The sequence below is a fragment of the Saimiri boliviensis genome, chromosome 13 (genome assembly GCF_048565385.1).
Source record: "Saimiri boliviensis isolate mSaiBol1 chromosome 13, mSaiBol1.pri, whole genome shotgun sequence".
Classification (NCBI taxonomy): Eukaryota; Metazoa; Chordata; class Mammalia; order Primates; family Cebidae; genus Saimiri; species Saimiri boliviensis.
Window position 1 is genome coordinate 731,092 of NC_133461.1, and position 27,453 is coordinate 758,544.

The 27,453-nt window shown below is 46.2% G+C and overlaps 1 protein-coding gene across 3 annotated transcripts in view; it reads right to left on the reverse strand.

Moving 5' to 3' along the window:
- The window catches only part of CTDP1 (CTD phosphatase subunit 1), a 74,610-nt gene extending 70,465 nt beyond the window's left edge, over nt 1–4,145 (reverse strand). For 2 of the 3 annotated variants that reach the window (XM_039463768.2, XM_039463769.2), the window contains exon 1: nt 3,677–4,145. In XM_039463768.2, coding sequence (XP_039319702.1) covers nt 3,677–3,990 — 314 coding nt within the window. In that variant the 5' untranslated portion in view covers nt 3,991–4,145. The remainder of the gene's footprint in view (nt 1–3,676) is intronic. The other variant, XM_074383226.1, reaches the window with a different exon arrangement.
- Between the last annotated feature and the right edge of the window lie 23,308 nt (nt 4,146–27,453).

Below are 27,453 nucleotides of genomic sequence, written 5' to 3' on the forward strand. Positions count from 1 at the left end.
AACAGATTTAACGATATCTTTTCAAAGATACTTCCCATTGTTCCTGAAAAATAAGTATTTTTGTAAGCCCTGTGAAAAGATCAAGATGAAGGAATAATAATGGGTAGGCATGCCCCAGTTCCAAAGCCATGTAGACCAGAAGCCAATCCACAACGCCCGCAGGGTGAACACAGCAGCCAAGCCTCAAGAGAGACGCCACTGTCCACGCCGCGAATCCCACACCTGTCAGCAATGTCCTCAACACCACCCCTGGGGAATCTGCGGGCTGCCTGTCCCAAGACTTTCTCTAAAGGCCTCAACACGCACCCAACAGGGCATGCTGAGGCCCAGTGATCCCTCGAGGGACCAAAACAGTGTGGCCTCCCCATAGGCGCCACATCAAGCCAGAATTCCTGTCTGCTCTTGGCTGGTAAGGTTGCCCATGTATTGCTCAGGCGGCCACAAAGGACCTGCTCTCTCTAACCAAGAGCCACGGGGTTCCGTCGGTGCTCGGATGTCCATGTAAACAGGGGGAGACACTTTTCTTCGGGACAGGCCCAGGAGCAGATTCTGCACCACCCCTGCCCTCACCCGTGGATGAGCTGAAGCCAGGGTCGGAGCTTCCTCAAAAGCAGTTGTGGATTCTGCCATGCTTCTCTGTACAAGGGTGTGTCATCTATATCATCTGAAAGGGGTGCTCTAGGGATCAACTAAAAATGATCAGTCTACAAACTTAATTTAAAGCAAACTTCAATCAAATGCTTGCTCTCCCACATAAATATCTCAGGAACCTGTAACTTCAAGAAAAGTTTTGGAGCTGGTTAAGATAAGTCAATTCTAGAGCAGCCCATGTGTAATCCTGGGAACTTGCTTAGTGAAAGTCAAATGCCCGGGCTGGTGAGCAGAGCACAGAAGGTTCTGGACAGTTCCTCTGCCCTGACGTCCTCACCTTCCAGCCTCCAAGAACCGTGAAGCTGCTGCTGGAAATGGCCACACCAGCAATCAGAGAAAAAAACGAAAAACACAGGAAAAACCTTTTAAGTGAAGGTGGTGCAACTCAGGCTCGCTGGAGGAAGGGACACAACTCTTCACCAACCAATATCCCAGAAGGGTCACAGAAACAAGGACTAAACTCATGGCCAGCACCTTCCCATGTTAGGATGCAGTCACACCCAACATTCTCCACTTCACCACGAAGCGGCACAATCTGTTTCGGAAAGACTTCCACATATCATCAGTCGCCCTCAGTATCCATGGGGACTGGCTCCAGGACTCCTTCAGATACCAAACTCCACAGATACTCAGGTCCCGCATCGGCCCTGAGAACCCACAAATCCAGAAAGTCAGCCCTCTGTATAAACAGGCTGCACTCCACACCCAGCAAAGAGTGTCGAACGTGGAACCCATGGATGCAGAGAGCAGACGACTTGCTGAACAACATCTACATAAAGGTGACCCTCAAACCACAAACCATGTTGTTCGAAGGTCCGCTGTAAACTGTGTATAAAGATCTTCTGAGCTGGAGCTCACAAACTGGAGAAATCCATCACTGTCGGGCTTTAAGCAAAAGCTGCGAAGATTTCCACCTGCAGCTCTCCATGGAGAGATGTCACCATGAATCTACACTGCAGGGCGCTACTCCCATCACAGGGGGCTGCCAGAGAAATGCACTTGAAACCCACCCTTTTCACAAACTCTGTCAGCAAGTGACTTAATCTAATAATTTTCAACTGTGTTCCACAACTGTGGAACTGTGTTCAACTGTGCTGGCATTTTGGGGAGGCCAACACATCTCCAAACAGCAGCCCCAGAGCCAGGGCAGCTTCATCCGGACCGCACACGACCACACGGAGCCGTCAGCAGCACGGACTCCGGCTGCAAATGCACCTCCCCAATTCAGCTACCTAACGCAACCTCGAGGCGGGAACCCGATTCCAAACAGACGACCAGAACTCCCAGGGCACACACACAGAGGACTTTAGATTAATGCCTTTGCCAGCTGCTCCTTCCTGGATCTATGGCACCCATGCCCACTGCAGGGCAGGAACACCTCCAGAAATGCTGACGTCACACTACCACACTCCCAAGAAATGCTCACAAAAGCCCAGTACACAGACTCACAGGATTACACAGAAATGGGGAAGGAGGCACCTTGAATTCCAGGTAACACCGTCTGTTGCCTTCTCTAAGGCAGGGATTCACCTGCCATCCATGGACTAGTGGCAGAGAGATAAGCCTCCTGGAATTCGAGAAACACCTGGTGCCACAAAGATGCTCCATCTGAGGAGAAATGATATCACATGAGTTTCTCAAAGGGCCCTGTGACAAATCAGTGCTGTGAGGTACCCCAAGATCTCAAACAGCACCTCCCCATAAACACTACTGACTGCTGGGAACCTGTCATTAACTAATTACTTGGCTGGCTGATGTACTGGTTGATTTTATTCACTAGGCTGATTGAATATGGAGTTTCAATACTAATTGGCCACATAACCAAGTTACCCACCTGTCTAGGTCAGAGTGGCCCTTTCCGTACAATAAGAACAAATGAACATCAGAAGGCTCTTCCATCCTGGGGTTTTCTGCGCAGGGAATACATCAGCACTGAGGTCTGCCTCCACTATCTTCAGAGGTATGGCCAGTGCTTACAGAGGAAGCTGTGCAGGCATTTCCTGGGAAGCACAGCCCTGAACCTCCCAGCCCCAACCACCAGCATGGAGGGGACAGAAGTGGGCGCCTCTGCCGAGCGTCAAGGACCCAGGCTGTGTCTCCAAACGAAGCGGAGCCAGGACGTTCTGGGGCTGTGATGGCAGATGTCCTGTGCCCATCCTCACTCCTGCAGAAGCAGGTGCGTAACACATCCTCAACAAAAACAGGGTCAGTGCAAGCCACAGGAACGAGGGCCAGGGACTGCGGGTGAGGGTGAGATGGCGTCCCCAGGAGTGGCACCATTCCCAGAGGGAGCTCACGCCTGGCCCACTGCAGGCTGGAGTGCCCACCTTTCCCTGGAGTTTCTGTTCTCACAATCAAAATTACCACAGCCAGACATACACCCGTGCCCATGTGCCACCCCTCCCAGAATACAAAGGTAGACTCAGACAGGGCTGGACACTTCCATGTTGGAGAAGCACACCCCCGCATGCGGTCAGAGCACAGGTACCGACAGCTGTGGAGTCTGTCACACGACCACGTACTACCCTGTCACCTTGAAGCAGCCTGCGACAGTGCCCACAGTGGTCAACCACGGGCCACTGCCTTCGCTGCAAGGCCTGGTTCCCGCCCGTCCCTCAGCCACGAAGCACGACTGCACCAGGTTTTACAAGTGCGTTTCACAAAGTTTACAAAAACTTGAAGATGCGCACACACCCAACAGTTTATATTTCAATAACAGGTCTGGAGCCTGCCCGATGACTGTGGAGTTTTCCTAACTCACAAAGGTGGAGCTAAAGGAGGAGGCGGGGCCGATCGCGGCAGAAGGAAAGAAACAAACACCACCGCTTTCCCAAACAGCAACTTCGGGTCGCCATGCGGGACCCTCCCCTTTTATCTCAAAACGCTCCCCACTGGTTAAACCACGGGTGGTCGCTACCCGGTTTCGGGGAGAGGCGCAGTGCCTGCGTCCCGCCTTATCGCCCGTCCCCACCAAACGGCCCGGTGCCCCACCGCGGCCCGCCCGCCCTCGGCCCGGCGCACTTACCCCGGGGCGACCACCTGGCCCGGCTGCGCGCACAGCTCCCGCACCACGCCCGCGCGCTCCGACCTCAGCCTGCGCTCCGCCCGCGCCGGGCGCACGCAGCCCCCGGAGACCGCGCGGGACTGGGGGGCGCCGGCGGGCTGCGCGGAGGCGGCGGCCTCGAACACGGCCAGCACCGAGCCGATGCGCACGGCCGCGCCCGCCGCCACCCTCCACTCCAGCAGGCGCAGCGGCGCGGGTCCCGGGCAGCGCACCTCGGCCACAGCCGCCGTCGGGGCACCCTCGGCGGGAGCGCGGCCGGCGGCCGGCGCCTCCATCGCGGACAGAGGGCGGACGGGCGGTCGCTACGGGGCCTGCGCGGCGCTCAGAGCGCGGCGCCCACCGCGGCGGCCGACCCAGGCGGCGACGCTGCAGCTCCTCTCGGCACCGGCTTCAACCCGCCGCTCGGCCCGCGCCGACTTCCTGGAGGGCGCGTGACGTCACGGCGAGGGCGCCGCGTGCGTGCGGGCGTACGTGCGCGTGCAAACGCGAGCGCCGAGCGCGGGCCCGGACAGCTCTGTCCTGGGACCAAGCCTGCGCGCCGGCCCCGGTCAACTGCTTTCCTGCGCCCTACCCTTCCTCGGAGCGCCTGAGCCGTGGAGCAGCAGCATGCAACGCGGACCACTGTCCCCCCGTCCCACTGAGGATCCCGCCGAGCGCGGAACTACGTATCCCGGCGTGCACCGCGGGTAGGACATGACGGGACTACGAGTCCCAGCGTTCAACGCGGGCGTGCTTCCCGTTACCCCGTCTCGCGTCAGGACCCGGCCTCCTGAGACTACGAGTTCCGGCATGAACCGCGAGCCGCTCCCCTCGACTCCCGTCGAGCACTGCGAGTCCCACTGTCGCGAGACTACGGGTCCCAGCATGCCGTGCGCGGCACGGTCCCGGAGACCCGAGGCGGTCGGCGTCGGGGTGTCCCTGCCGCGCGTCCCGCCCGGACCCAAGGCCTCGGGAGCTTATGGGCGGCGGTCGCCCCTCGTCCGACCTCCCCTTCCACGCGGAAACGCAGGGGCGGGCCCGCGTGGGACCAGGCGCCCGGAAGCGCCTGGTGGGTTCGCAAGATCCGAGCGGCCGCGGCGGGAGAGCGGCCCCGGGCGAACCCTGATGAGCATCTGCGGCCCAAAGAGGCCGTTTCCACGTTTGTCGGGAATTGACGTGACAGGACGGGCTGGCGGGCAGGCGGGCGCTCCGGAGTCCCACGCTGCGGGGCGCTGAGGCCGGCGGATCACCCGAGCCCGTGGCTGGAGACCAGCCTGGGCGGCAGAGCGAGACCCGGCCCTGAAACAGATTGTTGTTGTTTTTGAGACGGAGTTTCGCTCTCGTTACCCAGGCTGGAGTGCAATGGCGCGATCTCGGCTCACCGCAGCCTCCGCCTCCTGGGCTCAGGCAATTCTCCTGCCTCAGCCTCCCGAGTAGCTGGGATTACAGGCACGTGCCACCATGCCCAGCTAATTTTTTGTATTTTTAGTAGAGACGGGGTTTCGCCATGTTGACCAGGATGGTCTCGATCTCTTGACCTCGTGATCCACCCGCCTCGGCCTCCCAGAGTGCTGGGATGACAGGCGTGAGCCGCCGCGCCCGGCCTGAAACAGATTCTTGAACACGTGGCCGGGCGCGGCGGCGGAGGTCCCGGCTCCTGGGGGCCCAGGCGGGAGGCGGGAGGCCGCTCTGGGCTGCGGTTTTTCAGGCCTAATGCATGCCGGCACCCCTTTTTTTTTTTTACTGAATATCTGTCTTGACGCTTATAAATGTTACGTGCAATTGAGATTGCCCCGTGTTTGCCTTTTCCTCCCACTTTTAGTTGGTGGCTCTTCCCGTGTTAGTAAACGTTTTGGAAACTGTCGGCCTAAAAGGTAGAGGCACCTTTTCTCTAGGCAGAGACTCTCTGTGGGCCACGCTGGAGGATTGCAGCCTGGGAGCACAAATTCAGGGTGCTCGAATGTATCCCCCGTTCGCAGTTAGAGGTGGATTTTAAAGGCAGAAGAGGGGGCCGGGGAGTGCACTAATGGGAACTTGTTTGTGAGGAATTATCTCTGGCTTACAGAAATAACATTGGTTAGTGACTGACTCCGCGTTGTTCAGCTGTAGCGCGTGGGTGCAGGGTCCAGTGTGGCCTTATTGGGCTGATCTGTAGCTGCTTGTGGCGGTGTTGCCACCAGAGTAGCAGGAGAGGAACATGTAGGTCAAGGCGGAGTCGGGCGTATCGTCGTCTCGTTTGAATGTCTGTCCCGGCCTCATAATTAAAAGGACTCGCGTTCCTCAGATAAAAATTCTCTTTACTTAGAGCCATTTAAGTTAGGTAATGCCGTGACACAGAATGTGCACAGTGTCTTTTAGCTTTGGCCATTACTTGCTCTTAGGAGTGCGTTTTTTGCAGCTGTGGGGTTTTGCCTGTCTCTGCTGCTTTCTGCAGCCCCTGCCCCCATAACTACAAGGGAACATGCGCTCAGGAGCGAGCATTTATGGAAATTTTTTAAAGTGGAGATCGTGGGAAAATGTCACCAGTAGTGACAGTTTTTCAATTTCTCATAATTTCATAAAAACAGAGCAACCAGGTAACAAAACTAAAGGCGTGGGCAATATTTGCAAGACCAGAAGGGGATGAAGAATTCCCAAGAAGCCCTAATTCACGCTGTAAGGACACACTACTCTTTCATGTAGCCTGAAGCCGCCTCCTTGCATACTTTTAGTTTAACCTAGAAGTTTCTCCATGTGTAGTGAACTGTAATCTAACTGGATATGGGAATGGGCTGTAACCTACTCTTGTACCAGTCACAGGCGGCCAGCCGTTCAAACTCTGTTCAAATAAGCCGGACAGGGCCGGGCGCGGTGGCTCAAGCCTGTAATCCCAGCACTTTGGGAGGCCGAGGCGGGTGGATCACGAGGTCGAGAGATCGAGACCATCCTGGTCAACATGGTGAAACCCCGTCTGTACTGAAAAATACAAAAAACTAGCTGGGCATGGTGGCGCGTGCCTGTAATCCCAGCTACTTGGAAGGCTGAGGCAGGAGAATTGCCTGAACCCAGGAGGCGGAGGTTGCGGTGAGCCGAGATCGCGCCATTGCACTCCAGCCTGGGTAACGAGAGTGAAACTCTGTCTCAAAAAAAAAAAAAAAACATAAGCCGGACGTCAGCTGTAGCCACCCTGCTGCCTGCAGGCCTCACTTCTCTCTGTGTGGCTCCCGTCCTGTCTGTAACTCCTCGCCCAGGCAGTGGCACTGGAGTTGCTCAGCCTGTTCTGGTGTGAGGGGCTCCCGGATTCCCAAATCATTGCTTGCTCAATTAAACTCTGTTAAAGTTAATTTTCATAAAGTTTTAACACTACCAACAGCACAAGCCCTGGGTGATGTCAGGGCCTGTGAGAGAAAGTAGGGGTGCCCTGGACTCCACATTCATTGTGTGAACAGGTTTGTCTCAAAGGATGTTGATATGTATCAACATTCCCTATTTGAACCGGTTCCTACCAGCAGTATGTGAACTTTGGTTTGAAAAAATAATTCTGCAAAATGGAAGAATCACGTGTTATTTAGCGATTTTGAAGTACAGACCTTGGTGGAATTGGCAGACTGTTCTAGATGGATGTAGACTTCCCTAGATGATGATACCTTTACTCTGGGTAGATGCCGTGTGGTCTTCAAATTAGGGATGACACTTACCATGTCTTTAGTTGGTGTGCCACCTTTTGTTAAAGTCAGCTATCTTAAAAAACAGAAAAAAAGAAAAAACATCAGCTATCTCTAAGTATCATGAGAGAAAACATTAGCATCAACAGGTGGAAACAAAGTTTTCGGGAAGAAGCAACAATTCTGCAGAAAGCGAGGCCATAGTCAGGAAAAATAGCATAAGCCACAACCTCTTACTCAAAAATCTTAGAAACAGATGTATCTTAATTCTGGATTTTTCTTATGTTCATAAAGTGGTATGTGCATGTTCTGTTTGGGGCCTGGGGCAACACCTTGTCAAACATATTTCTGCAGCAAAATATAAGCAGGATGAAAAAGACCACGAGCAGTCTCATGCCAGTTCAGGTCAGAGTTTCCTGCCATATGAGGTACGCAAAACTTTCAATGTTTGGAACTGTGGAGTTGGGCCAGGCACAGTGGCTCATGCCTGTAATCCCAGCACTTTGAGAGGCTGAGGCAGGTGGATCACTTGAGCCCGGGAGTTAAGACCAACCTGGGCAACATAGTGAGACCTCATCTCTACAAAAACTTAGCTGAGTGTGGTGCTGTGCACCTGCCTGGAGTCTCAGCTTCTCAGGAGGCTGAGGTGGGAAGATCCATTGAGCCCAGGAGGTCAAGGCTGCACTGAGCTGTTGTGCCACTGTCCTTTTAAAAGACAGTGAGACCCTGTCTTTCAAAAGAGAGATGGATACGGGGGCCACAGGTCAGAGATACGGGACTGTAGTGCAGTCATCTTTATGTAGTGGCCTGGGGAAAGGGGGAATCCCACTGGCTGGAATTCTCGTTTTATCCATGTCCAGGTGGTTTTTGGTAAAACCTGGAAGGATTCTGTTGTCGCTTTTCCTTGCTGGCGAATGTTTCCTCCAAACTCAGTTGTGTCATTCGATTAGCAGACAAAGGTCAGTGCTAGTGAGGCCAGAACAGAGAGGAGGTTAAAGGGAAGGACGCGAGTCATAGGAGCAGAATATGACCTGGGGGAGTCTGAGATCTGGCTTGAGTGTGTGAACATACACACATGTGACTCTGCTTGGGGCCCTTTAACTATTTCCTAGACCCCCAAGAAGAGCTGTGAAGACCCTTATATGTCACCTTATGTGAAAATTAACTCAATGGATTAAAGACTAAAGAAATAAAGCCATACAATTTCTAGAAGAAAACGGGAGAAAGGTTTATGACAGTGGATTTGGCAGTGATTTCTTGGATATGACACTCGACACATGGGCAACAAAAGTAAAACTAAGACGACATCAGTCTTCTGTGCAGCGTGTGGAACGAGAGAAAATACTTGCAAATCGTGTGTCTGATAAGGGCTTAGTAACTGGAATATGTAGACAACTCCTACCACTCAGCGTCAGTGAAACCACCTCATTTGAAAATGAGCGAGGGTAAGGGACTGCAGCAGACGTTTCTCTAGAGAGGATATACAGTCAGCACTCTCTCTAGCCGTGGGTTTTGCATCCCCGGATTCAACCAGTCATGGATTGAAAATATTTTTATTTGAAAAATGCACCCATGCTGAACTTGTACAGACTTCTTTCTCATTGTTTGCTGAACAATACAGTGTAACAGCTATTTACATAGCATTTACATTGCATTAGGTATTATAAATAACATAGCGAGGATTTAAAGCAGGCGTCCCCAAACTTTTTACACAGGGGGCCAGTTCACTGTCCCTCAGACCGTTGTAGGGCCGCCACATACTGTGCTCCTCTCACTGACCACCAATGAAAGAGGTGCCCCTTCCTGAAGTGCTGCGGGGGGCCGGATAAATGGCCTCAGGGGGCCGCATGTGGCCCGCGGGCCGTAGTTTGGGGACGCCTGATTTAAAGGATGTGCCTAGGTTACATGCAAACATTCCCAGCATCCTCAGATTTTGGTCTGTGGAAAGTTCTGGAAAGGGACAGTTGTATTTACAAATGACCAATAGACACGTGAAAAGATGCTCAAAATCACTGATCATTAGAGAAAAGCAAATTAAAGTCACAGTGAGGTAGTCATGCCATACTCATTAGGATGGCTGTAACGAAAACCGGAATGGAGGTTTTCCTCAGTTACGTATGATTCAGCAACCCCACTTGTGAGTGTTTATCCAAAAGAATTGAAAGCAGGGTCTGAAGAGCCACTCGCACACCCACATTCACAGATGCACTGTTCACAGTAGCCAAGAGGCAGAAACAACACAGCGGCCGTCAGCAGATGAATGGACAAGCAAGGTGGTGTACCCGTGAGGTGGGATGCTACCGAGCCTTCAGAATGAGATTCTGACCCCTGCTGCAATGTGGGTGAACCTTGAAGATACCACGCTAAGTGAAATAAGCCAGCTGCAAAAGGGGGAATCCTGTCTTATTCCACTTCTGTGAGATATCTAAAGTCAAATTTATAGAAACAGAAAACAAAGTGGTAGTTACCAGGGCTGGGGGATGAGGTGGGGAAGGTAGTTGTTTGATGGGTACAGAGTTTTAGTTTTTCAAGACAAAAAGGTTCTGGGATCTGTTGCAGATCAGTATGAAGAAACAACGCTACTGTACACCTAAAAACAGTTAATATGGTAAATTTTATGTATTTTTAACTAGTTAAAATTTATGATTACTATTTTTTGAGATAGACTCTTGCTCTGTTACCCAAGCTGGAGTGCAGTGGTGCGGTCTTGGCTCACTGCAACCACCATCTCTCAGGTTCAAGCGATTCTCATGCCTTAGCCTCCTAAGTAGCTGGGACTATGGGCACCCACCACCACACCTGCCTAATTTTTGTATTTTCAGTAGAGGTGAGATTTCACCATGTTGGCTGGTCTCAAAATCCTAGGCTCAAGCAGTCCGCCAACCTTGGCAAAGTGCTGGGATAACAGGCGTGAGCCACTGCACCCAGCCTGGAGTTAAAATCTGAAAAGTGTGAGAGCCCTTTACTGGAATTAGATGATTATTTTTCAGACTCATTTTTAGAGATCACTGTGCAGAGTTCTGCTTAATTTTTGGCATAATAGAATAAATATTACTATTTCTGAATCAAATAATCTGAGCATGTACTCATTTCATCAATTGAACCAGAATTGCTTGACAAGCATGTACATTAAAAAAGCAAATTCCTCTTCTTTGGTCAAAGAGAGCAAGCAAGAAAAAAAAAAAAAAGGAAATTCCGGGTCCGTTTAGATGCTCTTTAAAAGCTATTGCCTGTGATGCCTGTTTCTAAAGTCAATAATTTCTAGACCAAAAAAGAAATGAAATGAAATGTCAACCAGTTTTTATTCTTGCTGGCTTTTCTTTTTTCCTTTTTTAAACTTTGCTTTGTGAGTTCTTCCTAACTTCCCATTCAGACCAAAATCATGAATGGCTTTCAATTTTGGTTACACTGTGAATCTTCGCACTGAAACCCCATTTACCTTGCTAAGCAGCTCTGCAGAGGGTAAGGATGGTGCTTATCATGGGGGCAGATGACACTTTGCCAGTTGCTGAACCAAGTGCATTGCAGAGCCTGGTCTCATTTCATCTGTGCCATGACTTACCAAGGTAGCTACGAGCCCACCTTACAGATAGGAAAGTGAGCCCTGCACAGGTGTAGGTGCTCAGCTGCACAGCCAGGAGAGGGCAGGACTGGCATCTCGAAGCTGGGTGCCTGACTGCAGACCCTGCCCCTTTAACCTCCACTAAAGATCTTTGTGATCCCAGCTGATTAAGAGGCCATACTCCAGGGCCGCCAGAATGAAATGGGGCAGCTTTTCCAATAAATACAGTTTGTTTGAATAATGTAGGAGTTGTTAATGACAGCTGTAATGCAGAATATATTTGGTTTTTGTTTGATGTTTTATTTTTGCCCTTCTTACAAGAGGACTGGCAGGAAGGGGCCTGAGGTCACTAGACCGGTCTGACTTCAGACGCAGGTGAGAATGGCGGACTGAGTGTGCAGCATCAGAGGAGGCAAGGCTCTGGGGAGGTGAGGCGTTGGCCAGGCTGGTCTTGAACTCCTGACTTCAGGTGATCCGTCCCCCTCAGTCTCCCAAAGTGCTGGAATTATAGGCATGAGCCACCGCACCTGTCCAGAATCCATTTCAAAAACCTTAGAAATAACCATGTTCAGCAATGTTGCAGGGTATCAATTGTATTTATATATACCAGCAATGAAAAAGCCAAAATAAGCAAACAATTCCATTTATAATAGCACCAAAAAGGAATAAAATACTTAGGAATAAACTTAACAAAGGAAGTACAAGATGTAAACACTGAAAGATACAAAACATTGTTGAAAGAAAAGAAGATCTAAATAGATTGAAATATATCTCATGTTTATGGGTCAGAAGACTCAAAATTGTTAAGAAAATATTTCCCAAATTGATCTATAGATTGAGTACAATCCTTTTCAAAATCCCAGCTGGCTTGTATACAGAAATTGACAAGCTGATCCTAAAATTCATAAAAATGAAAGGGACCCAGAATAGCAGAAACAATCTTGAAAAATTCTTTGGAGTACTTAGAATTCCCTACAAAGCTACAGTAATCAAAACAGTGTGGTACTGACATTAAGATAGATGTGTAGATCCATGGAGTAGAATTCCAGTCTAAATAGAATTTAGAGTCCAGAAATAAACCCTCATATTTATGATCACCTGATTTTCAAGAGTATGAAGACATCTTAGTGGGGGAAAGGAAAGTGTTTTGAACAAATAATTCTGGGACAACTGGACATCCACATGCAAAGGAATGAATTTAGACTCCTAGCTCATATCCTGAAAAAAAAAAAATAGCTGAAAATGGGTCAGAGAACTTCATGTAATCTGGAACACTTAAAACAGGAGGAAATCATCAAGAATTGGATTTAGGTAATGATTTCTTAGATACAGCATCAAAAGCACAAATGACAAAAGAGTAAATGAACTGGATTTCATCAAAATTTTTAAACTTGTGCTCCAAATGACTCCATCTGGAAGGTGAAAAGACAACACATTGAAAGAGAAAACATTTGCAAGTCACATGTCTGATAAGGTTTGAATCAAGAATACATAAAAAACTCTTACAACTCAAAGTACAATTACAAATAATCCAGTTAAAACTCGGGCAAGAGAGCTGAGTAGACATTTCGCAGAAGAAGATATATAAATGACCAATGAACATGTGACAAGTTGTTTGATATCTTTAAAGGTCAGTGTATTAGTCTGTTCTCACACTGCTAATAAATGCACACCTGAGACTGCATAATTTATAAAGGAAAGAGGTTTAATTGACTCAGTTCCATGTGGCTGGGGAGACCTCCCAATCATGGTGGAAGATAAAGAGGGAGCAAAGTCACGTCTGCCATGGCAGCAGGCAAGGGAGTGTGAGCAAAGTTACGTCTGTCATGGCAGCAGGCAAGGGAGTGTGTGCAGGGGAGCTCCCCTTTATAATACCATCAGATCTTGCAGCCGGGCACGGTGGCTCAAGCCTGTAATCCCAGCACTTTGGGAGGCCGAAGCGGGTGGATCACAAGGCCAAGAGATCGAGACCATCCTGGTCAACATGGTGAAACCCCGTCTCTACTAAAAATACAAAAAATTAGCTGGGCATGGTGGCGCGTGCCTGTAATCCAAGCTACTCAGGAGGCTGAGACAGGAGAATTGCCTGAACCCAGGAGGCGGAGGTTGCGGTGAGCCAAGATCGCGCCATTGCACTCCAGCCTGGGTAACAAGAGCGAGACTCCGTCTCAAATAATAATAATTAATAATAATAATAATAATAATAATGATACCGTCAGATCTTGTGAGACCTACTATCATGAGAATCATGGAGGTAACCCACAGGATTCAGTTACCTCCCCCTGGGTCTCAACTTTCCCATAGGAATTTATCCAGGTACCACAGTAAGAAACCACAGGCATTTTCTTATTTAACCAATGAATACTAACGGACTTTTAAAGGTTAGATTCTGTTAAGTTACCAGCAGAAGCTACAGATTGTGAAATTTCAATTTCATTATTATCCTGTCAAGTGGAAAAGACATTAAGAGGAGTTGAGGAGTTAGACTTTCCTTATGATATGGAGTCTTGTTCCAATGTCTAGAGAAAAACTGTTTACAACATGAAAACATCAGCTTTTCCTCCTGGTTTGCAGCTTGAATGTCTCTGGTGATGGCATCAAGCAGTTTGGCTGTTTGGTGAACTTTATGTGTGGCTCATACATCAGGCATGAGGCTTGCTCTTTACGGTGTGTTTAGTTTCATCCTACGGGGCTTTAGGAAAGAAGCAGTTTTTGGTTTTATTTGGAGAATTAGAGTCAAACATTTGAGGAAATTAGGATAATTCAGGATCTATCCCAGTCTACAGGTAGATAACAAGAACTTGAAAACGAGGCTCAGAACTTCAATCTAATAACAGGTGTGTGGTAGTTTTTCTTTAGAAACAACTTTTTCTCCCTGCATTGATCATATAGGTTATAAGATTTAAAAACCTCTTGAGGCTAGAATGCCAAATCAGGGCAGATCTTAGATTGTACTTACAGCCTGAATGTTCCTGGGCCTGCCAGGAAGTGACAATTTTTATTTACTGACTGTAAGGCTGAAAAGACTTAAAACAGGACTTTCTGTGCGTACCCTCAAATATGATATTCAGTCAAAGCCTCTGTTCTATAATCAGTGTTTCTAATTGTATCCTGATGTAAAGAGAGAATAGGATCTTATTGAACTTATATAATCATATTTTCCTTAAAACTAAGAATACATGTGAATAGTTACCAAATTTTGGAAGAATCAAGTAGAAAAATCAAATGCCTCCACCTTTGTTCACTAAACTATACCAAATTGTTGTAAACTATGGACAGCTTATGAGGCAGCGTTTTCTTAAACCTGGAAAATAAAACATGTAGGTAAAGAACTAACAGTGTTTCAAATAAAAGTCATAAAAATATCTGTTAATTATTGAATTTCATATAATTAGTATTTTGTTTTGCTTGATCTCAAGATCAAGCATAATTAGCAGTGTCATGGATCCATCAGTTTCTTCATCAGAGTTCTGGAAATTCCATTTCAGTTCATGATCTTAAAGTTATCAGAAATCTGTGTCCACGAGTACCTGCAAGTTTTTTTATGAAAGGCAATTTTGGACTATAGTTGATTGCAAATACTTGTAGGGAATAATTGAAAATAATAACGGGGGAAGCCAAAAACTTAGACTAGCCATGGTTAAAAATCTGATAAAAATTATCAAGGAAATTTAGTTACTTACATACAACATACAGCATTTTAAAATAACCAGAATCATGACTGATAGCTTCATATCAAGACCATGAAACTTTTATAAATTTCATATAATCTTTAGAATGCATAGCCATACAAATATAACTTCAGAAAAATGTAACATGACAACCAAAATTATGACTGATAGCATATTAGATTTCTATGAGTTTATATAATTTTTGAAACATATCAACAACATACTCACAAGTGTATCTGAAAGAAGGTCTAGTATCACTTATCATTTGACAATGCTTCCCTACAATTTACCAAATAAGACTGATTATTTAATGTGTCAACAAATGAGAGATACATGTTTTTGAGTCTCTCCAGGAGCAGAACTAGAAAATCCAAAGTTAGTTTTAGGGTCAAAAATACTTAATTTGGTATTCTGATTTGGGAAACCTGCCAAAGATGTCAAAAAGTTTAAAACGCTTGATCAGAACAGAATCACAGGACCAGGCATGGTGGCTCACGCCTGTAATTCCAGCACTTTGGGAGGCTAAAGCAGGCAGATCACTGGAGGTCAGGAGTTCAAGACCAGCCTGGTCACCATGGTGAAACCCTGTCTCTACTAAAAGTACAGAAATTAGACAGGTGTGGTGGCGGGCACCTGTAATCCCAACTAGGGAGGCTCAGGCAGGAGAATTGCTTGAATCAGAGAAGCAGAAGTTGCAGTTAGCTGAGATCACACCATTGCACTCCAGCCTGGGTGACAGAGTGAAACTCCATATAAAAAAAAAAAAATCACAAGTCGTGTAAAATATTAATCATTCATTTCAACAGAGTAATAGTTAAAATACTACAAAAGCAAATACAGAAAGTTACATGAATGTAAAAGCCTTAACCCATTTAAAACTCAGTTTTCCTAAGTAATCGAAAACCTAATAAACATGTCATTTCTTCCGATGGCGATATTTTTCTGGTCCCATTTCTGACACTCTATGTATCAGTCTAAGTAACAGAGAGAAGCTCACTCAAAGAAGTAATTATTCAAGAATAGAGCATTGCAATGGGAATTCGGATGCCATGGTAAACTATGTGCATATTCAGGAAAAGGAAGACAGGTTTTTAAAGGAAAAATTAGGAGGATGACAGAATTATTTTGAAATAATTATCCTTGGCTACAAAGATCAATAGCAAGGGTGATGCCAGTCCAAGGTTGGACAGGCAATTGTTGGGCAGATGTCCTTGGAGAAGCTTTTTTTGTGTAAGGTTGCAGTGGTTTCTATGCAAGGTTTTGGGTTTTGCCTAGTCTTCTAGCGTACCTGTTGTTAGATGTGTATGAGAACCTCTCTTCATGGCTTTCCCTTCATTTTGATAGTTACAACTTTTATACCTCCACCAAAATTAGCTTCTGAGAAACAGGTCTACATTACAATAGGTACCTTCAGGTTTACATTTCACCACTAGGTTTTTGTTTTTTTGGATTTTTGGGGGTTTTCTTGAGACAAAATCTCACACTGTCACCCAGGCTGGAGTGCAGTGGCACACTCTGGGCTCACTGCAACCTCTGTCTCCCAGGTTCAAGTGAATCTCCTGCCTCAGCCTCTGGAGTAGCTGGGATTACAGGCCCTTGCCACCATACCCAGCTAACTTTTATATTTTTAGTAGAGATGGGTTTCACCATGTTGGCCAGGCTGGTCTCAAACTCCTGACCTCAGGTGATCCACCTGCCTCGGCCTCCCAAAGTGCTGGGATTACAGACATGAGCCGCTGTGCCCAGCCCTATGCAATTATTTTGGAGCACTGTGACGATGCCCGCGTGAGACACCAAATTTAATTTTGTTCTGACTGCTCCACCGACCCGGTGTTCCCATCTGTCTTCTCTCCTCGGCCTCCCTATTCTATCAGACGGAACAGTATTGAAATCTGGCCAGTTAATAACCCTACAATGGCCTCTACATGTTTCATTGAAAGACAGAGTTACATGCCCTCACTTTAAATCAAAAGCTAGAAATGATTAAGCTTGGTGAGGAAAGCACGTCAGAAGCTGAGAGACCAAAAACTAGCGTTCTTATAGCAAATGGTTAGCCTGGCTGTGAATGCAAAGGAAAAGTTCTTGAAGGAGATTAAAAGTGTGACTCCAGTGAACACAAATGATAAGAAAGTAAAACAGCCTTATCGCGAATACAGAGGAAGTTTCAGTGGTTTGGATAGAACATCAAAGCAGCCGTAACACTCCCTGAAGCCAAAGCCCAGTCTAGATCGAGGCCTTAACTCTCTTCAATTCTGTGGAGGCTGGAGAGCCGAGGATGCTGTCTCTCTCCACTTTCTTCAGAAAGAAGAAAGGTTGGAAGCCAGCAGAAGTTCATTCATGAGGTTGAAGGAAAGAAGCCGATTCTGTAACATGAACGCGAAGGTGGAGCAGCAGGTGCTGGTGGAGAAGCAGCAGTTCTCCGGAAGACCCAGCTGAGGCCATCGATGAAGGAGGCTGCCCTGAACAACAGATTTTACATGTGGATAAAACAGCCTTCTACTGGAAGAAGATGCGTCTAGGACTTTCACCACTAGAGAGGCGATGTCAGCGCCTGGCTTCAAAGGACAGGCTGACCCCCTTGCTAGGGGCTAATGCAGCTGCTGACTTTAAATTGAAGCCAGTGCCCGGTTGCCATTCTGAAAATCCCCGGGCCCCTAATAAATCTCCTCTGCCTATGCTCCATCAGTGGAAGAACAAAGCCCGGATGACTGCACCTCTGTTCACAGCATGGTTTACCACCTGTTCTAAGCCTACTGTTGAAACCTACTGCTCAGGAAGAGAGATTCTTTTCAGAAATATTCCTGCTCACTGACCATGCACCTGGTCACCCCAGATTTCTGATGGAGACACAAGGAGATGAGTGTTGTTTTCAGGCTTGCTGACACCACATCCACCCTGCAGCCCAGGGATCAAGAATGATTTTGACTTTCAGGTCTTATTATTTCAGAAATACATTTTGTGAGGCTATAATTGATTCCTCTGATGAATCTAGGCAAAGTCCATTGAAACCTTCTGAAAGGAATCCATCATTTTAGATGCCGTTAGGAACAGTCATGATTTATAGGAGGATGTCAAAATATCAACATTAACAGGAGCTTAAAAGAACTATATTCAAACCCTCATGGGTGACTTTGGGGAGTTTACGACTTCAGTGGGGAAATAACTTCAGATGTGGTGGAAGTAGCAAGAGAACTAGAAGGGGGCGTCTGGAAATGGAACTGAATCGCTGCCATCCCATAACATTTGAACAGATGATGAGTTGCTTCTTACGGATGAGCAAAGATGGTTTCTTGAGATGAAATCTGCTCCTGATGAAGACACTGTGAAGGTGGTTGAAATGAAACAAAACATTTAGAATATTCCATAAATGAGCTGATAAAGCAGTGGCAGGGTCTGAGCGGATTAACTCCAGTCCTGAAAAAGCTCTGCTGTGTGTAAAATGCTGTCCATCAGCATCACACGTGTTCGTGAAAGGAAGAGTTGATCAGCACAGCCAAGTTCAGTGCTATATTATTCTTAAAAATTGCCACAGCCACCCCAGCCTTCAAGCCAGCAGCTGTCAGCACTGAGGTAAGACCCTCAGCAAAAGATTTAGCCTCACTGAAGGTGCAGATGATCGTCAGCATTTTTTAGCAATAAATTACTTTTTAATTAAGGCTTGTGCTGTTTTTTTTTTTTTTTTTGAGATGAAGTCTTTCTCTGTTGCCCAGGCTGGAGTGCAGTGGCACGATCTCGGCTCATGGCATCCTCCACTGCCCGAGTTGAAGTGATTCCCCTGCCTCAGCCTCCTGAGTAGCTGGGACTACAGGCATGTGCCACCGTACCCAGCTAATTTTTTTGTGTTTTAGTAGAGAAAGGGTTTCACCATGTTGGCCAGGATAGTCTCAATCTCCTAACCTCGGCATCCACCCACCTCGGCCTCCCAAAGTGCTGGGATTACAGGCGTGAGCCACCATGCCCAGGTAGCTTGTGCATTTTTAAAGACATAATGGTACTTCACACTTAATAAGACTAAAGTATAGTGTAAGCATAATTTTATAAAGCCCTGGGAAACCAAAACGATGTACGTGACTTGCTTTATTGTGGTCTGGAACCACAACAGCTTCTCTGAGGTATGCCTGGGCTGGCATGCTGAGCTGGGAGGGAATCTTACACATTTAAATAGCCAGTTTCATCTGTTGTTTTAATTCTAATATTTTATCTTAATAAACAACATAAGAACACATGTTCTTCTTTTAGAAAATTGGATGTATAAATTCACATTTATAGAACATAAAGTAGAGCATGAATATTGGCCTTAAAATAGCACAAACCTCATAAAGTCGTGGTTCTTAAGCTTCAGGATACCTCACGATCACACAGGGAGCTCTTTAAAATGTCCCATGGACCTGAACAAATGAGCCCTCCCAGGAGGTCAAGTGGAGGCGGCTCAAGATACCACTTCCAGAAACTCACTCCCTCAGTAGGTGCAGTGAGGGCATCAGGTGCCTTCCTCTGCCTCACCCGTGATACAGCTGTGATGCATGTGAGCCTGGAATCTTCCTCCACCTCACCTGGGCTGCAGCTGTGATGCATGTGAGCCTGGAATCTTCCTCCATCTCACCTGGGCTGCAGCTGTGATGCACGTGAGCCTGGAATCTTCCTCCACCTCACCTGGGTTGCAGCTGTGATGTATGAGCCTGGAACCCTCCTGCATCTCTCCTGGGCTGCAGCTGTGATGCACGTGAGCCTGGGACCTTCCCCCACCTCCCCTGGGTTGCAGCTGTGATGTATGTGAGCAGGAACCCTCCTCCCTCTCTCCTGGGCTGCAGCTGTGATGTATGAGCCTGGAACCCTCCTCCATCTCTCCTGGGCTGCAGCTGTGATGCACGTGAGCCTGGGACCTTCCTCCACCTCCCCTGGGCTGCAGCTGTGATGTATGTGAGCAGGAACCCTCCTCCATCTCTCCTGGGCTGCAGCTGTGATGCACGTGAGCCTGGGACCTTCCTCCACCTCCCCTAGGCTGCAGCTGTGATGTATGTGAGCAGGAACCCTCCTCCCTCTCTCCTGGGCTGCAGCTGTGATGTATGTGAGCAGGAACCCTCCTCCATCCCTCCTGGGCTGCAGCTGTGATGCAGCTGAGCCTGGAACCTTCCTCCACCTCCCCTGGGCTGCAGCTGTGATGCGAGTGAGCCTGGGCCTTCCTCCACCTCCCCTGGGCTGCAGCTGTGATGTGTGTTGCTGTGGGAAAATGGCAGGGAAACCAGTGGAAACCCCTGGGGTAAGAATCAGCCCATTCGGCCCAGGGCATTAGACTGTCCTGCTAGGAGGAAGGCTCCAACCTTCCAGGGAATCACCTCTGCTGGCCTTGCTGCTGTCACAAGTGAAAGAAGCTGTTGGTGCCAACCTGTGGGCTCTCTGTGACTGACATGGTTCCATTTTGGCAGAACTTGGAGCCGCAGCAGCCTGGGGCAAAACAAAAGCAGGTCTCTTGTCTCTGAGTGAGTTCCCTGCCAGCCTTTCATGGGCAGAGCAGCAGGGAGTGCAGTCTTGCTGGCCTTCTCTGTTCAGGGCGAGGTCTGGGCAGGAGGCTCTGCAGCTGAAACCGAGGCAGCCCTGTTTGATTATCCCCATGCAGACATCCCACCCACCCACAGGCCCACAGAGCAGCTGCACCTGCCATTCTTCCGTGGACCAAGGGCATGGCGGACGGCAATGTTATTTCACTTAGGATCAGGCCAATGTAACAACATGGTCCAGAGTTGGAGGACTGGCATTGTCATTTACCTTGCCTCCTTTCTCTGAGTATCACAAAGCCCTCGTGGACTCAGACCTTTCAAAGAGCAGTGTGGAACCCCCTGCATGTTTTCTGACCCCACTTCTGTTTCTGTGGCCCCCATCTCCATCCCGCCATCCCTCACAGTCTCCTTGCCCTTGCTTCTGTCACAGCCCTGGGTACTAAGGCCTGGCTAGGTGCTGAGTGTGGCCACATCTCTTCAGGGTTTCCAGCCCCCAGGCTCCCCATATACAGAGCAGACTGTGTGTACCGTATCGGGGAAGCTATGAAGCCCAACCCTAAAAGGCGCCCATCAGCTGACCGGAAATCCAGGCTGTCATCAACATCACAGTGACTGCCAGAGAGCTCCCATCCCACCCTGCCCTTGCTTCCTCCCAGAGGCATCCACCAACCTCAGTCTGGTGTCAATCATTTTCCTTTTCGACAGTATTTTATTGAATGAGTATATATCTATATGTATACACAAAAAATATTGTTAATATTGTTTAGTTTGGCTTGTTTCTGAGGTTTATAAAAATAGCATCATATCTATTCTTCAGTGATGGCTTTTCACTAATCATTGCGTATGTACATCTCTCCCATATAGTTTCATTTGGCTGTGGTTTATTTGTTGTGACTCCTGTCTGTATAATTTCCTATAATGCGTTTATGCAGTCTTTGTACATGGACATTTGGTTGTTTTCACTTTCACTTTTTGTATCATGAGAAATACTGTAGTGAACATTCTGCATGATTCTTGGTGCACCTGAGTTGAAGCCTCTGGAGGGTGTGTGTGTGGAGGGGACTGCAGAATCATAGAGTATGCAGATGTTCAGATGAATGAGGTGACTACCAATTTTTTGAAATGGTTGTTTTAATTTATAATCCCACCAGCAACAGAGGAGTGACTTTCCATCCATGTCCTCAAGCCCGTGTCATCCAGCTTGGTGTCTGCCACACCAGGCAAAAGTCTGTGTTAAAATGAAAACTCGTAATTCTGATTTGCAGTCTTCTAATTACCATATGTTTTTGCTTATTTTTCTATTTTTTATCTGCCATTTGAGTTTCTTTCCTGTGAAATTCCTGTTCATGTTTGTTGCTCATTTTTGTTAGGTTGTTTGTCTTTTTATTACTGATTTGTAGTAGTTCCCTGTGGTTTCTGAAGGAAATTATTTTACTGTTTTTTTTTTTTTGTTACTCATGTTGTCTATCAATTTTGGGTTTGTCTTTTTCATTTCTGTATGAGATATTTTGATGAATAGAAGCTTAATTTTAAGAATGCCTTCCCTAATGTGAGGTTAAAGAGATCTTCGTCTTATACTTTTAAAATGTATGAAATTTGCCCTTCACAGCTAACCATTTACTAATAAAAAAAGGATGTTTCATATATGATGTAAGGGCAGGAATCCAATTTATTTTCCATATGAATAACCAATCATCCCAGTGCTATATATTGAAAAACTTCTGTTCTCATTGATCTGCAATGTCATCTCTAAAATATACCATTCTCTCTTTTTTTTCTTTCTTTTTTTTTTTTTTTTTTTTTTTTTTTTTTTTTTTTGAGACAGGGTCTTGCTCTGTTGCCCAGCTGGAGTGCAGTGGTGTGATCTCGGCCCACTGCAACCTCTGCCTGCCCGGTTCAAGCAATTCTCAGCCTCAGCCTCCCAAGTATCTGGGACTACAGGCATGAATCACCAAGGCTGGCTAATTTTTTTGTATTTTTAGTACAGACAGGGTCCCACCATGTTGGCCAGGCTGGTCTCAAACTCCTGACTTCAGGTGATCCACCTCTCTCAGACTCCCACAGTGCTGGGATTCCAAGTGTGAGCCACAGCACCAGCCAGGCCAGATTTTCTATTCTGACTTCTACTGCATTATCTGAATTGCCAGAGCTCTGGGAGGACCAGGGCCCCCTGATTCTTTAGAAGTTTCTTCAGAAGTTTTGTGGCTGTTCTTGGCATTTGTTGTTTCATAACATGTGGAATTAATGTGTCGAGTTTATTGATAAAACCTGTTAGGGCCTTAATCAGAGCTGTGTGGAATCTAAGTCAGTTTGGGGGGAACTGGCAGTTTTGTGATTTGAAATTTCCCATCTGTCATTGTGGTTTACCATTCCACTTGGTCAGGTCCATTTCAAAGTCCTCCAATAAGATTTTATGATTTTCTCCATATAGTACTTGCTCATTTTTGTTTTGTCTTTATTCCTGGTTCCTTGATTTTTCTGTTGCTGTTGTACATGATGCCTTTTTAAAAACACCATTTTCTGGCTGATTGTTGCTGGTTTACAGAACTGTAGTGGATTTTCATGAACTCTCAAGCACTCACCTTACCAAGATCTTTTATTTCTAATAGCGTATCAGTAGATTATTTGCAGTTTCTGCTGTGAAAAGACATATCATTTATAAATGGTGAGTCCTCTGCAAGTTTTGTAGCTTTTATACCTTTTCCTGCATTGCTGTGGTAGTTTAGCCCCATATTGCAGTGATTAGCAGAATCAGTTATGGCGGGTCTCCTTGTCTTATTCTGGTTCATAATGGGAGTGTTTCTGACATTTCTCCATCAGGAAAGATTTCTGCAAAGGGTTTTCCTGGCATGTCTTTTACGAGGTTAAAGAAACTTCATTCATCCCTAGTCTTCTAAAAGATTTTTATGACTATTTTAGAATAGTATCGAATGCTTGTCTGCCTCTGTTGAGATGATCACACGGTTTTTCTCTTTCATGTTGTTAAGGTGGGGAAATACATATATTTGCATAAATATAATGTATACATGATTCTATTTCTAAAACCAGATTAAGGTATGCATTTCTTGGATGAACCCAATTCCATAAGTAGATTTTTAGTTAGCTAAATCGACTTAATATTTTTATGGCCCCATGTTTACAAGTGAGAAACGTCTATCTTTCGTGTTTGCCTTGCTGAATCTGAAATCAAAGGTATATTGGGCTCATGGAATGAGTTGGGAAGCTTTCCTCTTTTATGTCTCTAATTCCATTTTTCAAAGCATTTTTATAAGTGTGGGATGGCCTTTTAAAAATGTTTGGTATAACTTTAAACCTTTCTTGTCTTGCTATTTTTTTGTGGGAAAATTTTAATCTACTGATTAGATTTCTTTCATAGTTACATGTCTGTTTACACCTATCACCTCATCTCACAATGAGATGTTTCACTTTTGGAATTATATTTTCTAGGAATTTGCCAATTTCTTTGGATTCATTATTGCTCTTTTTCATCGTCTTAAATTGGATGTTTAGTTCATTAATTTTAGCCTGTGTTCGTTTAAATCAAACCTCAGAGCTATAAATGCCCTACTCAATAACAGTTTTGTTTCATCACACAAGTTTCAAAATTGTCAGTCATTCAATTATGACTTTCTATTGTGATCATTTTCTTCAGTGAAGGAGTTAGTTAGAAATACATCTTAAAAATGTCCAAATCTTTGGGAACTTTTTGTTTTGTATTGTTGGTTTCTAACAATTGCCCTATGGTTAGATAATATCAAATGTATGATACTATTATTTTGAAATTAAATGTGGTTAGCATAAAGTCCAGTATATAGTTAATATTTGCTTCAAAGGAATGTATATTATTTTCTGATTTGGTTCAGGATTCTATATCCATCTAATAAAGTAAGCTTGTTGAATGTATTATTCAAATTTAGTATATGTTTACTTTTTTCCTAATTGAAAAAGCCATAGTCTAAAGAGATGTGTCAAAAATCTCTCCTTTTTAAAGTGCATTTGCCAGTTTTGCCTGCAGTTTTATCATCTTTGCTTGTGTGTGTGTGTTCCGTCCCGCTCCCTCCGTTTCTCTCCATGTGTTTATGTGTGTCACTCCTCCATCTCTCCTGTTTCTCTCTCTCTCTCTCTCTCTCTCTCTATATGTGTGTGTGTGTGTGTGTGTGTGTGTGTGTGTGTGTGTAGTATTTTTTCTCCTCTATTTCATATTTTTCCTTTGGAAATATATGGAGATCTGCTTTTTTGTCTATTAGTAAATTTTTTGTTCACTCCATTGTGATTTTGGTTATCACCACTGAAATTTTGCATTGCGTTTAGTACATAATAAACTTTAAATTAATACCTCAGTTTCCTTCTCAACAACATAAATCTTAAAACACTCTTCTCCAGACTTTCAAACTATCATTGTTTGATACTTTAGTTCTATAATTTTCATAACTCCCAAGTTAGATATTATGGTTATAATATTTTGTAACTTCCTTTTTTAAGTAACGAATAATTTACTAGGAAAAATATCTATCTCAATGAAAAGAAACGGATTCTGCTAAACAGTGGAAATCTACTAGACATCAAATATTTATATAACATGTAATCTATGTGAAATATATGCCGTATGCCACATGATATGCATAAGTCAATCACATCTTTATGGGATTGGTTCTCACCTTCTTAGAGCACATTCTTTAGAAACCCTTTAGGAAAGTTTTGTTGGAGTTGAATTCTCAGTTTCTATTTCTTTGAGAATGTTTTATCTGCTCTCATTGTGGAAAGATGGTTTGGGTAGACAACTGTAGCATGACAATTTGTTTTTAGAAGCCATGATTCCACTGGATTCCGGTTTTCATTTTTGCTGTTGAAAACCTAGGCCAGGCGCAGTGGCTCACCCCTGTAATCCCAGCACTTTGGGAGACCTAGGCAGGCGGATCACCTGAGATCAGGAGTTTAAGATCGGCCTGGCCAACATGGCGAAATCCTCTCTCTACCAAAAATACAAAAATTAGCCAGGTATAATGGCATGCTCCTGTAATTCTAGCTATTCGGGAGGCTGAGCTGTGAGAATGGCTGCAGAGATGGTGCCACTGCAGTCCTACCTGGGCAACAGAGCAAGACTCCGTCTTGAAAAAACCCAAAACAAAAAAAGAGAAGAAAAGAAAATCTGTTCATCTTATTGTTGGCTTTGTAGGTGTTTTGAAATTTTCTTTCTTTTTTTTTTTTTTGAGACTGAGTTTCACTCTTGTCACCCAGAATAGAGTGCAATGGCACGATCTCGGCTCACTGCAAGCTCAGCCTCCTGAGTCGCTGGGATTGCAGGGACCCGCCACCATATCCAGCTAATTTTTGTATTTTTAGTAGAGACGGGGTTTCACCATGGTGGCCAAGCTGGTCTCAAACTCTTGGCCTCAGGGGATCCACCCACCTCGGCCTCCCAAAGCGCTGGGATTACAGGTTGAGCCGCCGCTCTCGGCCTCAGCGTCCTGAAATTTTCTTGCAGTGTGTCTAAGGGTGGATTTCATTGACTCTATTTGGAATATATTGTGTATTCGTGACTTGCACCAATTCTTGCAGATTTTCAAGCATCGTCTCTTTAATGCACCATTTCGCCCTCTTCCTTTTGACTCAGTTCCTAGAACTATGACTAGATATTCCTTAGACCTTCTTCTGTAATCGCTCCCTTTTAATTTTTCAAATATTTTTTGCCTCGTCTTTCTGTTATATATTCTGGACTATTTCTTCAGATCTCACCTCTGATTTGGATGCCCCTGGTGTCTGAGCCTGTTTTGTGTTTGTGTTGTACATGCTGACTTGCTCCTGGACGCATTCTTCTGCATGCGTTTGCTGCTCTTTGGCTGTGAGCTCAGGTTTGGCGGATTCACTGTGAGAACCTGGTGGTGTTTGCTCCTGGCTCCAGCCAGGGACCCAGCGGGCAGCACACTCGCCTCCTCTGCTGGGCCTGGAGCCCCAGCTCACATCCTGGCCATGCAGCCTGCAGGCAGCTGTGATGTAGCATGCACTCCCAGGGTGACCTCACCTTTTCTATTTTACTATGGGATTTCCCTCCTCTGAATCCAGGTCACATGGAAGCCTTGAAGAAGGCCCTACTTCATTCAAGCCCAATGCTGGGAGGAAAACTGTCTCAGGCAGGATCGGTTGTCCTGTTGGTGAGGACCCTTCTGAGTGTCTGGCCTGCCTTAATGTCAGAAGTAGAAATTCCCTGTGATTTTTCTTCTGTTTGTTTTTAACAGTATAAAATAGACCAAAAGGGAAAACCAGTGTCTCCCTCCCCTGCTCCTCTTCTGCCTCCTCCTCTTCTTCCTCTCGGGCTGGTTTTGGAGATCGAGCATGGGTCCCAGAGGAGGCGTCTGCTCGTGGTTGCTTTTATTTCGAGAAATGGGGCAGAGAAAAGGAACAGAATTAGGAAAAGTCCCCGTGAGTGGAAGGGCCCTGCTGAGGTGATGGGGAGGGGGCGATGCCCCACTGCACTGTCGGATTTAAGTCATTGTAGGGAGAGAGCTCCGTAAGACAAGATGTCTTAAGAAATACATCTGCGCGGAGGATGCTGTCACATGTGATAGGTTCACGTCAGAGCAGTTTGCAGCGGGCACCCAATACACGGGCCAGGTAAACCCGCTCTCTAAGGCGTGTGAGTATGGGGACCGTTCCAGCTCAACCGACTATTCACTGGCTCTTTTCACTGCTCCCGTGGGCTTGTCTAGATGACGCTTTACCTCCAGTAAAACGGAGAGGAATAATGAAAACAAATGTGCTGCACTTTGGCTGAAGGGAGCGTGCTGCCTTTCTTGCCGTTTGCTTCTCTGCTTTTGTGTTTTAGAGGAGGAGGTAGCGCACGTGTGGACTTTGGAAAGATAAAGACACCTGGGAAGACGTCAATGGCCCGTGTGGTGTCTAGGAGAAGGCAGCTCCCACGGGGTGAGGGTGGCATCTGAGATTCTGTGGCCCGGAGAGCAGCTGGTGTGCCACGCCGTGGTGGAGAACGAGGATAGGACATGCTGCTTTCTGATCACGCGTCAGAAACGTGGGCTGGAACAGAGGGTAGGCTCCTGAGCCCACGCACATGCACCCCGAAAGCTTCCGGGGTGCTTTGGACTGTGGTGGCGATTCTAGTGACTCTGAGTTGGAAGGGTCCCATTTGTCTTAGAATTTCCACCAGGTGTGTTTTCACTTATAGCAGGAAGAGACGGCATTGAATGTTTTGCCATTTGAGCCTCCTGTACAGCTCGGGTTTAATTTATGACATTGTTATTACAAGTCAGGCATTAAGAAAAGAAAACATATTTTAGGGTGAATCTGATTCACGTTTTCAAGCCCAATTTTCATTTAAAAATTCCCTTTGTCTGGCACAGCCAGAGAGCTGCTGGCACCTCCCCAGTCT